We start from the raw sequence: 12,202 nt of genomic DNA, 5'->3' as shown, positions 1-12,202 counted from the left end.
ATTATGTGAACCAGATCAAACCAACCAACCCAGTTATTAGTGAGCACTTATTTATGGGACGCTGGGTTCAGGGTTACATTTTCAATTATATACTCTATAGTAGGCAGTTCTTTACGATATGTTAACGAACACCAGCTATGAATGAAATATGTGCTGTTCAGATTATGGGCAGACACTGCAAAATATAATAAGTGTTTCTAGCTAGAAATCATGATCATGTCACCCAAAGGTATGCAGATTTTGACTTTAAATAGCCAGTCTGGATGCTGATTGCATGTTAGCATCCAGCCAGTCTGGATGCTGATTGCATGCAGCCCCACTGTCATCTTGTGTGAAACGGGCTTAAAAGGGGCTCCACATTTAATCAAATTGAATTTTAATAGTAATCTGACAGTTTAATTATTATTTTAACATATTCCACAAATAAAATTCATGTGCACATAACTGTACTGTATGTAACGGTTGGTAATAAATCTCCTGTGACCCTTTTCGCAACCCAAAGTTGACCACATATGCTATAAGTAGGGCTGCAGCTAACAATTATTTTGATAATTGATTAATCTGTCTATTATTTCGCAGATTAATCGATTAGTTGGATTAAATTTTTGTTTCTGTATTTCTTTTTCAGAAAAAAACGTCATTTCACATTCTGCCCAGTGTTGTCCTTCAAACATTGTGCAAATTGAAGACTATGAAAAAGGTATTAAATGCATCTATGTGGGCCATGCTATACATGTGCAAAGGCTTTTAAAATATTAACATTATATTTTGAAAACAAAAAAACAACTGGTTGTCCACAAGCTTTAAAGCAGAAGTTAAATAACTATAATAAAAATTCTTAAAAAAAAAAAAAAAAGAAAAACAAAAGCACAAACTAGGTGTTAACTGGTAAGAGATTGAATGTTCTGCAGTGACACACATCTGAATACAGTAACATGTTACTTTATTCTGTAAATGTATCACACTTCTTACATTCATATTCATGTTATAACTTCATTACAGTTACTGCTCTCATAAAAAATAATTACTTTAGTTTCTAAATATAGCTAAATACAGCATCGAACAACACATTTGAGCAAAATGAATGTTTTAGACAGAGTTCTTGTGCTTCCTTTCTATTGCGCGCTGTTGATTGGCGTGCATTCGTGGACTCGCACTCATTCAGTCAAGTAGAACCCAGTCGCTGTCAGGACGAGACGATGTAAAATGGAAATACTTGCGTGAATTTCTAACAATTACAGATAAGGATATAAACATAATGATGTTATTTCTGCGCTGAAGAAAACATGTCTGGAACACATTAAGCAGCACACGCATCTGTCTCAGCGTCCGACACGACAAGCCACGTTAATACACTTACGAGTATGTTTGAAGCACTTAATATAAAACATTCATGTTTTGGACAACCTGGATCGTGCACTTTTCCCGCAGCAGCTCACTCTGTGACCTCCGCTGTTTCTCAGATGGGCCATTATGAAGTGATGTCACTGACAGGGGTTATCCACAGTGACGTCACAGACCCAACTAATCCATAATGACATTCGGTGTCGATTATTAATTATTTTACCGATTACTTGTTGCAGCCCTAGCTGTAAGTGTATCGTAAACTCACCTTAATGATCCTGTCCCCAGTCTGAACCCCTGCACGCATAGCGGCTCCATCTTCAAAGAAAGAACACATGTACACATTACATGATAAGAGTTTAAGTGCCTGAGTCCCATTTGATAATTACACATCATTTCTATGCACCTTCTTCATTAGGAAACTTGCTTTCACAAATTTCTGTGCTAAAATGTCCTATACTTAAATGAAATGGAAAGGTAGAGTGTGTTCTATTCATTTCTCACAGCAAGTCAAGAGCATACGTGGCTCAATGCTCCACCCTGCATAGACTGCTGATTATGGGATAACGCTGAGAATAATATTACAGGGAGGCACATTAGAGTGTATCATTACACACACACACACACAGCCCTATCAGAAACATCCGTAATGTCAAATATAAGTCTGAGTAGAACAAACCCTGCATTATAACATGACGCCGAATATGAAATAGAACAAAGAACAGCAATCGATTTATCCCAGTGCTCCATGTGACTTGTTCCGTAATTCAATTAAAGATTGAATGCATTTGGGGGAAAAAAACACTGGCTGTTAGGACAGGGATCGCTATTACTTTTTTCACCCTGCACTAGGCTTCCTCTTATTTCCTCTAATTGGTAATTCTCAACATATCAACTCCTATGTTGACCTGCTGCCAAGCCAAATCAGCCTCCATCCTGAGAGCGAGAGAGGGAGGGAGGGAGGGAGGGAGAGAAAAAAGAGAAAATCCATTTACCCTCTTTGACGAGCTGCACAAACACAGGGTTGTCGCCGCTCACTGTTAGGCCAAAACCATTCTCATCTTTCTGAATGATCACACATCTCTGAACCAGCCCTGAAAAGGAAGTAAGACAGAATGAGCTAAATGTATGCAAGACAAGGTTTAAGTCAGCCCAGATGGTAATGAAACACTGTATCTGTGCAGTAAAACAGATAAGAAGAAAACTTCATAGTGAAGAATATATATGTGACGGTGTGAAGAAACCTGCTGTGGCTGAAATCTGGTGAACAGCCAGAAAAGATCAGAAAAATCAGGTTTGGGCCAAAATTGTGTTTTTCTACCTATAATGTATTTTGACCTGTCAAATTTTAAGAACCCAGAAATATCTATCTTTAGTAGCTGGTTTATCCTGGTCAGGGTCACTGTGCATCCATAGCCTGTCCTGTGAACACTGAGGCCGTGTGTGGCGGGAATTACCCTATGGAGAATTTAGAGAACCCAACCCACCTATTGGCATGTTTTTGAGAAATGTGAGGAAACCGGAGAGCCCAGAGAACCTGGAGGAAACCGACACAGACATGGGGAGAACATGCAAAACTCCATGATCAAACCGAGGACCCTGGAGCGGTGAGGCGGCAGAAATGCTTGATGTACCACTGTGCCATTAATATATTTCATCAAAACAACATGCAAATGCTTTTATTAAATACTTGCCTTGGCTGTGGGCCTGCAAAGATCATGTCGGGTAAAACTCCAGTTTAACAAACACGATGGTGAATCCAGTAATGTCTGCCTTAAGATGTCTGAAACTTTGTTAGCTTTCGAAAGTGTATTTCCTGTCACAGTGAATTTTACATTATGATCATGGGATAGAAATGTGCTGCAGTGAACTGGACATAAGCTTAACCAATTCAGTTTCCATTTTAAAATACTAGAATTCTACTTCTACTATTTTTGGTGATGTTTTCTGCAGTAAACAGATAATATAAAAATTTCACCATGTGAAGCATTTTCCCATGCTGCCACACAAATGGTGATGACATGCTTCACTAAATGTGTTTTGGCAAACACATTCTACAGTAAACTACTGAGCCTTTGATAGACATTTTCATAGAATTTTTGAAAACCCAAACAGAACATCTTAAAAGGTGCAATAGCTAATATTTTTACTGTCTTTGTAAATTAATAATCTGGAAATATATATACGAATCACTGTGTTCTAGCTAGCCAGCTATAAAGTGTGGCTTCTTCCGGATCTGTTTCCACTTGCTAAGCAAAAATAAACATTTTATGCACATATATTGTGTCCAAAATGTCAATTAATTTCTTGTTTATACAACCGTTGTAGAAAAGTTATAAAAAAAATGCTGAATCACAGCCGTGCTGATATCCAGTAAAACTGCACCCTTGCTTGTACAATACTGTTTAATTATAAATGACACCGCTCTAAAGCTAATGCACTTTATAAACGCAAAAGAAAGACACTGAACTGATATATTAAAGCACCAATTAGGGCTGGGCAATATGACAAAAAATATATCACGATATTGAGGACATTTCTACGATACATTATGCATATCACAATATATAATTTAGCTAAAAATTGTCCGCAAAACAAACGAAGATTACGATTTTAAGAAATTACGTCAAATCAACAGCATCCAATCAGTACTATTTAATTTGATTGTTAAAAACTTTTTTTTTTAAATACATGAACGATATCTCAGAAAAGTATATCATGTAATTATTTATAAAGATATTGATATAATATCAATATACCACCCAGCCCTAGTACGAATACATTTGCATAAACAGCAGCACAAGAATTCCCTGATAATGGAAACAGCCAACTCTTGGTGTGGAATCTAGGAGCTGTCAGAAAGTAAAGTAGCGGCGTTGAAACCTTGTTATTTAGCAAGTCAGAAACAGGATTAGCTTCACAATACAACCTGAGGATCTAATAACATGTTTTTAAGATTTATTCTGAAAACATCACAGAAAGCAGCAGGACAAAAGACTAGATTACACCAAAATACTCCATAACACTAAGCACCATTTATAGGCAAAATAATAATAATAGTCAATCCAGCTTTCAGACCTAGGGCATCCTGAATTTTGTTTCATTTTTGCTTTGTGCTTCACTAAAAACTATAAACACACAAAAAAAAAAAACTAGAGAAAATGATTACCATTGCATCAGGCTGTTTACAACCAGGCTGCAATTATTATCTGAAAAATTTTACATTAACTTTTAAATGTCTGCCAATCCTGAACTTCTCAATCCTGGTCCCTGAGATCTCCCAAACTGCCTCTTTTTATACTCACTCTGACCTTACCGCAGGGCCGGTTCACTACTTGATGAACTAAGATATGTTGGGAATAGCAGTGTTCATTTTGGATTTAGTTTGAATCTTTTTTTCTGATGGAAAACAGGAATTAGAAACATTTCGTCATTCTCATTTGCTCTGAACAGATAAAATATTTTTACATTCCTGCTCCAGCATTCCATGCCCTCCATTTTAGTTGAAAACCAGTTGGAAAGAAATAAAGATTACGTTAATTTATAAATAAATAAAATGGTTAATAACATTCTTTACACACAATAAACTATTCTATTTATAGGAAGCCTAGGATATAAATACAACTAAATGTTTTTTGCTGCTATCTAACGACACATCTTCCTGAAGCCAGACATGCAGGAAGTGACTAATTCTGGACAGGAATTTAGGCCTATTGGAAAAATGTCTGGGTTTAGACTATACTTTCTTGATATCACACTGTAAAGCAATTTTGTTCATTTTCGGTTTTCGCTTTTGTTCCCTGTGGGGTTTCTAATCCCTCGTGAAAACAGTGAATAGCTTTATTCATTTTGTTATAATTTCAGTATTTTTAAAAATGTTATTTTACAAATAACTACAGGAATTTTAAAATAAAAAATCTTAGTCAATGAAAACTCAAATTAGTCTTTTCCCTCTAAATTCATCCTCAATTAAATCTATAAGCTAGTGTGCTCCAAAACAATGATAAAATTCGAATTTAGAAGATACATGCATTCAAAATTTACAGTCTTTCTCTACAACCAGTATGGATCAACAATTTTGATGACATCATTCCACACTTCAGCTTCTCATTTTCTGTCCAATAAAATGCTATCTAGTACATGAAGTGTCCCTCCACCAACCTTATACAAATGCATGCTAGTAACAGTCAAGTACAGCTTAGCCCGGGCTGTGAGGTACGCTAAACTCTATCTTAAAGGCGGGAGGATCCACTCTGTATGTCCTACCCTGACTTCCTGTTTCAGTGGAAATTACATCAACACATCAAGCGAGTTTCAAGACACTTCCTGGTTTCACTTCCACTTTCCAGATTGCCATCAGTAGCTTCTAAAATCTTTCCCCTTCTGTGACCTGTTGGCTAAATTACAATACTGTACACCTATCACTGTGGCTCTAACACACATCTGCTCCTTCGTGTACAATGTTCCTCTACTGAGCATGTTTATTATGCTACACACACTTAAAAGTACAGTTATTTCATTGACTTTGGTGAGGTTCATTAGGTATGCTATTTCCAGCTAGCTGGTATTTTATTGGCCTAACTTTTTTCTAGGAAATCATATTTCTAGAAATTATCATAATGATCATGACCACAGCAAGCAGACCATTCGACATTTTCATCTTGTTTGTATTCACTGAGAAGGTCATTTAGGCATAGATTTTTAATCCAAGGAAAAAATACATTAGCAATTTGTTTTAGCCATCGAAACAGGAAAACACCAAAACATACCATTCAGCCATAATATTAAAACCACAAGTGAAGTGATAACATTGATTATCTCATTACAGTGGCACCTGTCAAGGAGTGGGATATATCAGGCAGCAAGTGAACAGTCAGTTCTCAAAGTTGATGTGCTGGAAGCAAGAAAAATGGGCAAGTGTAAGGATCTGAGAGACTGACCAATTATGATGGCTAGATGACTGCGTCAGAGCAACTCCAAAATGGCAGGTCTTGTGGGGTGTTCCTGGTATGCGGTGGTTGTGCCTACCAAAAGTGGTCTAAGGAGGGACAACCGGTGAACCTGTGACAGGGTCATGGGTGCTCAAGGCTTATTGATATGTGTGGTGAGCAAAAGGCCCGCCTGTCTGGTCTGATCCTACAGAAGTGCTTCTGTAGCACAAATTGCTGAAAGAATTAACAGTCACACTGCAACAATTGTTCAGGAATAGTCTGAGGAACATGACAAAAGGTGTTGACTTGGCCTCCAGATTTGCTAGATCTCAATCTGATCGAGCATCTGTGGGATGTGCTGGACAAACAAGTCCAATTCATGGAGGCCCCACCTCACAACTTACAGGACTTAAAGGATCTGCTGCTAAAGTCTTGGTGACGGGTCAGAGCTGTTTTGGTGGCACGAGGAGGACCTACAGAATATTAGGCAGGTGGTTTTAATGGGGCCTATTTAGGGCGGACTTGTTTGTCCAGTATATCCCCCAGATGCTCGACCGTATTGAGATCCGGGGAATTTGGACTCTTGTCATGTTCCTCAAACCATTCTTGAACAATTTTTTGCAGAGTACCAGGGAGCATTATCCTGCTGTAAGAAGCCAATGCCTATAGGGAATACAATTGCCATGAAGGTCTGCAACAATGTTTAGGTAGGTGGTACATGTCAAAGTAACATCTAGATGAATGCAAGGTTTCCCAGCAGCGCATCACACTGCCTCTGCTGGCCTGTCTTCTTGCCTCCCTACGTGCATCAATAAGCTTTGGGTGCCCATGACTCTGTCAGCAGTTCAGTGGTTGTCCTTCTCTGGACCACTTTTGGAAGATACTAACCACTGCATACCAGGAACACCCCACAAGTCCTGCCATTTTGGAGGTGCGCTGATCCTTACTCTTACCCATTTTTCCTGCTACCAACACATCAACTTCAAGAACTGACTGTTCATTTGCTGCCTAATACATCCCACTCGTTGGTAGGTGCCACCGTAATGAGATATTCAATGTTATTCACTTCAACTGTCAGTGGTTTTAATGTTATTGCTGATTGGTGTACGTGTTGCTTTAGATATCATTTTTGCTGTTTACTGTATGACTAGATTTATGATTGGTGTAGGGACTAAATAACACATTATATAATCGGTCAAAAGGTTGTTGTTTGAAAGCTATAGATATGCTGTTTATTGAAGAATTCCACCTTTAAAATTAAACAACAAATAAATAAATATAAATCAATCAATCTTAGCATGGAGTAGGCTTATAATCAAAAAAAATAATTTTTGTGAAATCAACTTGTGAAGATGATTTTTCACTGTTAAGCCACAGATGTCTGTGACAAGATGCAATTTAAAAACAAATATCGTAATTTACGTATCTGCACTCCTGTTCAAAAAACAGACTTCTCAATGCAGTTCACACAAAGTGGAAAAGATGAATGCTAGGCTGGTGAAATATTTTCCACACTTTCACATGATTATAAGCACATTTTCCTAGCACTGCACTATGAAATAAAACCACTGAATTTAGTGGAGGCATTATTGTAACCTCACAAGAGTTCAAATACTATAGTTTAAGTGAAATCATTGGAGTGTTTACCATCTCTCACTGAGATTCCAAAAAGAGATATTTCTAAATGCTGCTGTAATACAAGCAAAAAGAAACACATAATTAAGGGTACTTCCCCAGAAACTGCTGCAGGAAACAATTAGAGACAGCAGGTTACTGGAAAAGTAACCTTTTTTTTTTTTTTTTTTTTTTTTTAACAAACATGCTTCTCTGACAGCTCTACATTGCAAACCCATTTTCTCCATCACATAGTCATTGGACAATGACTAGCATGTTGTGAATTAGCATAAACACCATATGAAAGACGTGCACAAAACCTCTCCTCTATACAGCAATGGCTGAATCTCTGATAATGTCTTTTCGCTGCCAATAAACAGGGCCAGGAACATATGCATAGTTTATGGTCAGGAAGGCTGAATCACAGCACTGTTTGAGTCAGTGCCTCGGCAATGACTCGGTGTCTGGGCCTTGAACAGAGGACAACTGATGCCATTCTGAGAGCTCAGCATTAATGTGAGAAGCACAGAGCACTTCAGTTCTCCGCGTAAACCACACACAGTGCACAGTTTTCCATCCTGGCCAACTGTGACTCAAAGCCAAAAGAGGAGCAAGAGGAAAAAGATAGATGAGCGGTAGAAGGGTTTACCTGTAGAGTCAAAGTCTTGTGCTGGAGGAACTGAAGCCTGGTCACTTTTGGGCTTTTTGTCTGGGGGGTGATCTCTGCTGAGAATGCTACTGGTTCTGCAAACAGAGAAATGGCATGGTGGGTCAGGGAGCAACACACGTCATTTCATTCATCTGTTCTGAACAGAACAGAAGCAAACACAGAAAGGGTGTCACATGTGGGCGGTCGCATAAGTTTCTGGCAACATACTTGAATATGTATCTTTTAGGGCAGGGAAATTAAAAACTAAATGACAGATTCTTAAGATTTTACTGCAGAATGAATAGAGAAGAATAAAAGTAATGGAGGAGGATCACTACTTCATAATGAGTTCAGAAATCACTGAAAGCATACCATTAGGTTTTCAAGTGGGCCAGACAGGAAACAGTTTGGATTGTTTAGATTTTCTCTTCAGGAAAAAGGCGATTATGGATCATAAGCTGCATGTCGTCTCTGAACAAATTTTTACTAACTAATTTTTTAAAAAACTATAAAGAAATAAATTATAATTATGTATGAGTATTCATTTTGTGTCCATAGTAAGAAGATTAAGATAAGGATACAGTGGAGGATGCAAGTGCAGGTACTCAATGGGTTTATTAATGGTAGCAAACGAAACAGAAACATAATTCAAAGGCAGAGTAAGATTCAGGCAAGGGTCAGGCGATGAACAAACAATGCGAACAAGACTAGGCAAGAGCAAAACAAGAAAACCGGAACATGATCAAAACCAGAGAGAGACAATCAATAATAAACAGCTTGGTATAGACTGGTACACAATGACTCAGTGTGTATACTTCATGCCAAATAAGAAGACACAATGGCTATAAATACACAAATTAATCAAGGGCAAAGTGAACACAGGTGAGAGTAATCATGACACATTAGGGAGACAACCAATGACAAGATGTGGACAGAGACAATACATGAACCAAAGCAAAAACACATAACAACATGGAAGTTTTTTAGGTTTTTTCCTTCTTTATCTTGCTATTAAATGGTTATATTGGCCTTATAACCACATCTTAAAACCAGTAGAAGAGGAGGCACAAAGTCCCCCCCACCCCCACATGTTTATTAAAATAGGGGAGCACTGGACAGAGAGGGTTCCAATGTGAAATGTGTTCACGTGCGTTCATTCACGTTACTGACTCTGCCAAATGTGGTTTAAATGGCAAATTTGATCAGGGAATTTGGATCAGCTGGATTGGTCAGATTCCTATAGTATGTGTGGTAAACAGAGGTCTATGTCGATGCACTGTCCCTGTTTCCTACACCTCGATCTAGCCTTCTCTGAGAAAGCTCCCTGTTCTCTGAGGCAGTCAGAGATGGGTAACTCTGCAAAAGAGGCCTTTTTTAGCTGCCTGCATCACTGAGGGTCTCTATATGGTGCTCGCTCACTGAACAGCTAGACATTCCTTCCCATGCCTCAGCCAGGCCATTTCTCCGTAGAAAAAAGGTTGGCAAAACCAGATCTCATTAGAAATTACTGACTTACCTGATTGCTTTTTTGGAAAACCTGTGGAAACAGAAGGGAAAAAAAAAGAAAAGTAGGTTAACCATATCAACAGTACATGTAAACATACAGCCTTTTAAAGTTTTATCAAAAGACAAACTTTTATTTGTCTAGCTGTTCATTTTAAATATTCAAACTACCTCTCAAACACACAAGCTCTAGAACACAGAACCTGTCTATTTTATTCATATACTGTATGTACATTTTCATAACACAAAACATTCACTCTATATAATTTTTTTTTTATATACTGGACAGCAACGATACATCATAACACATTTTTAAAGATATGCAAGCATTTTTTAAAAAATTTGTAATCATGTAAAATGCAATGAAACGTTACCTTAAATAATATTATATAATGTTACACATGACTAATGTAAGTTTAAAAGATCCATATAAATCACTCCAAACCACATCCACTCCAAACTAGGACACAACTTTTCCTAACCAGCTCTTTTCCATTCATTTCATCTGCATGGGTTTGAGAGGGATCCGGATTAACACAAGGACCACATGGTCAGAAATTATGTAATCACACTCGATGTGGTCAGTCACTTGGGCCCGAGAACGTCAATCACTCAAACATTCACATGAATAAACCTTTTCAATCAGTACACCTCAAGTCCACAATGCCACAACATATGTGCAGTAGTTTTGTGACAAATAAGAGTTACTGTTTTAGAGGGTTTTAGTAACTTAAACACTAGATTTTAGAGTTCACTATTAAGAAATACTGCAAATACTGGAATATAAAAGCATGAAAGTAGAGAAAAATAATAGTCTAATTGACAGGGCTGTGCATATATCTATTATTAAGCAATCCTGAGAGGCAATTTTATATGCGAGGGTAACCTAGCCTGCTGAGTAACTTTAAGCCAGATGCTGCATTTGAATTAAAGGTGCATTGGATATGATTAGTCAAAATTGGAGCTTTGACAGTCTACTGGAAATATTTTTTACTCCTTGATCCCACCTTTCATTTCCGTCAATGTACACGAGGCACGCCCCCAGAATGTATAATGGCCAGTGGAGGTCGTGTTACGAAGTACATCGTAGGATTGTCATGACTAAGTACTCTTCCTGGTATGTTGGTGTTTGTGTCGTCTGTTTGTGGTGAGTGATAGTGTTAGCATTTAGTCGAAGTTCCCACTTCTTATCGAACGACTCCCTTTAGTAGAAGGAGGGTGTTCACGTTAAGTCATTACAGTGTGGAAAAAAAAGTCAGATGTAATCTTCAAGATTAAAACACAAAAAAAGGCTCCACAGAAATACTCTATCTTGGATATCAAATATTTGCAAACACAAAGGTTTATTCAAAAAACATACATCTTTGTTAAATATAGGTGTGCAACAATTATTGGCACCCCTATGAATTCATATGAGAAAAATATATTTGAAGTGTATTCCCACTGATATTTTACATTTTTTAGTACACCTGGATGACTAGGAACAGAAAATTACTCAACCATGACTTCCTGTTTCACAGGGGTATAAATATGAGGTAACAGATCGGCCAAATTCCCTTACTCATTCATAACAATGGGTAAGACCAAGGAACATAGCTGTGATGTGCGGCAAAATGTTGTTGAGCTACACAAAATGGGAAGTGGCTATAAGAAAATAGCACAAGCATTGAAAATGCCCATTTCCACCATCAGGGCAATAATTAAGAAGTTCCAGTCAACTGGAAATGCTGTGAGTCATCCTAGAATTGGACATGTGTCTATATTGTCTCAACACACTGTGAAGAGAATGGTTCGAGTGGCCAAAAAATCTCCAAGGATCACAGCTGGAGAATTGCAGAAGTTAGTTGCGATCGGGTTCTATGGTCAGATGAAGCCAAAATAGAGCTTTTTGGCAATAAACACCAGAGGTGGTTTTGGCGCACACAGAGAGGTAGCCATATGGAAAAGTACCTCATGTCCACAGTTAAATATGGTGGCGGCTCTTTAATGTTTTGGGGCTGTTATTCTGCCAGAGGACCTGGACATTTTGTTAGGATACATGGCATCATGGACTCTATCAAATATTAACAAATATTAAATGAAAACCTGACTGCCTCTGCCAGAAAGCTTAAAATGGGCCGTGGTTGGATCCTCTAGCAGGACAATGATCCAAAACACAAAA

General features: G+C 38.0%; 1 protein-coding gene across 5 annotated transcripts in view; it reads right to left on the bottom strand.

The window, feature by feature from the left end:
* Positions 1-12,202, bottom strand: part of arhgef12a (Rho guanine nucleotide exchange factor (GEF) 12a) — a 69,766-nt gene that overhangs the window by 37,563 nt on the left and 20,001 nt on the right. For all 5 annotated transcript variants that reach the window (XR_008398196.1, XM_017490963.3, XM_017490964.3 and 2 more), the window contains exons 2-5: positions 10,055-10,075; positions 8,539-8,633; positions 2,340-2,438; positions 1,613-1,662 (exon numbers count right to left, since the gene is read on the bottom strand). Coding sequence is in view for 4 of the 5 variants with exons in the window: in XM_017490963.3 (XP_017346452.2) it covers positions 1,613-1,662; positions 2,340-2,438; positions 8,539-8,633; positions 10,055-10,075 (265 nt within the window). In the remaining variant the exon portion in view is untranslated. The remainder of the gene's footprint in view (positions 1-1,612; positions 1,663-2,339; positions 2,439-8,538; positions 8,634-10,054; positions 10,076-12,202) is intronic.

This window comes from Ictalurus punctatus, chromosome 17 (assembly GCF_001660625.3).
Source record: "Ictalurus punctatus breed USDA103 chromosome 17, Coco_2.0, whole genome shotgun sequence".
In the NCBI taxonomy this organism is placed as follows: Eukaryota; Metazoa; Chordata; class Actinopteri; order Siluriformes; family Ictaluridae; genus Ictalurus; species Ictalurus punctatus.
This window is presented reverse-complemented; position numbering and strand designations above follow the sequence as displayed.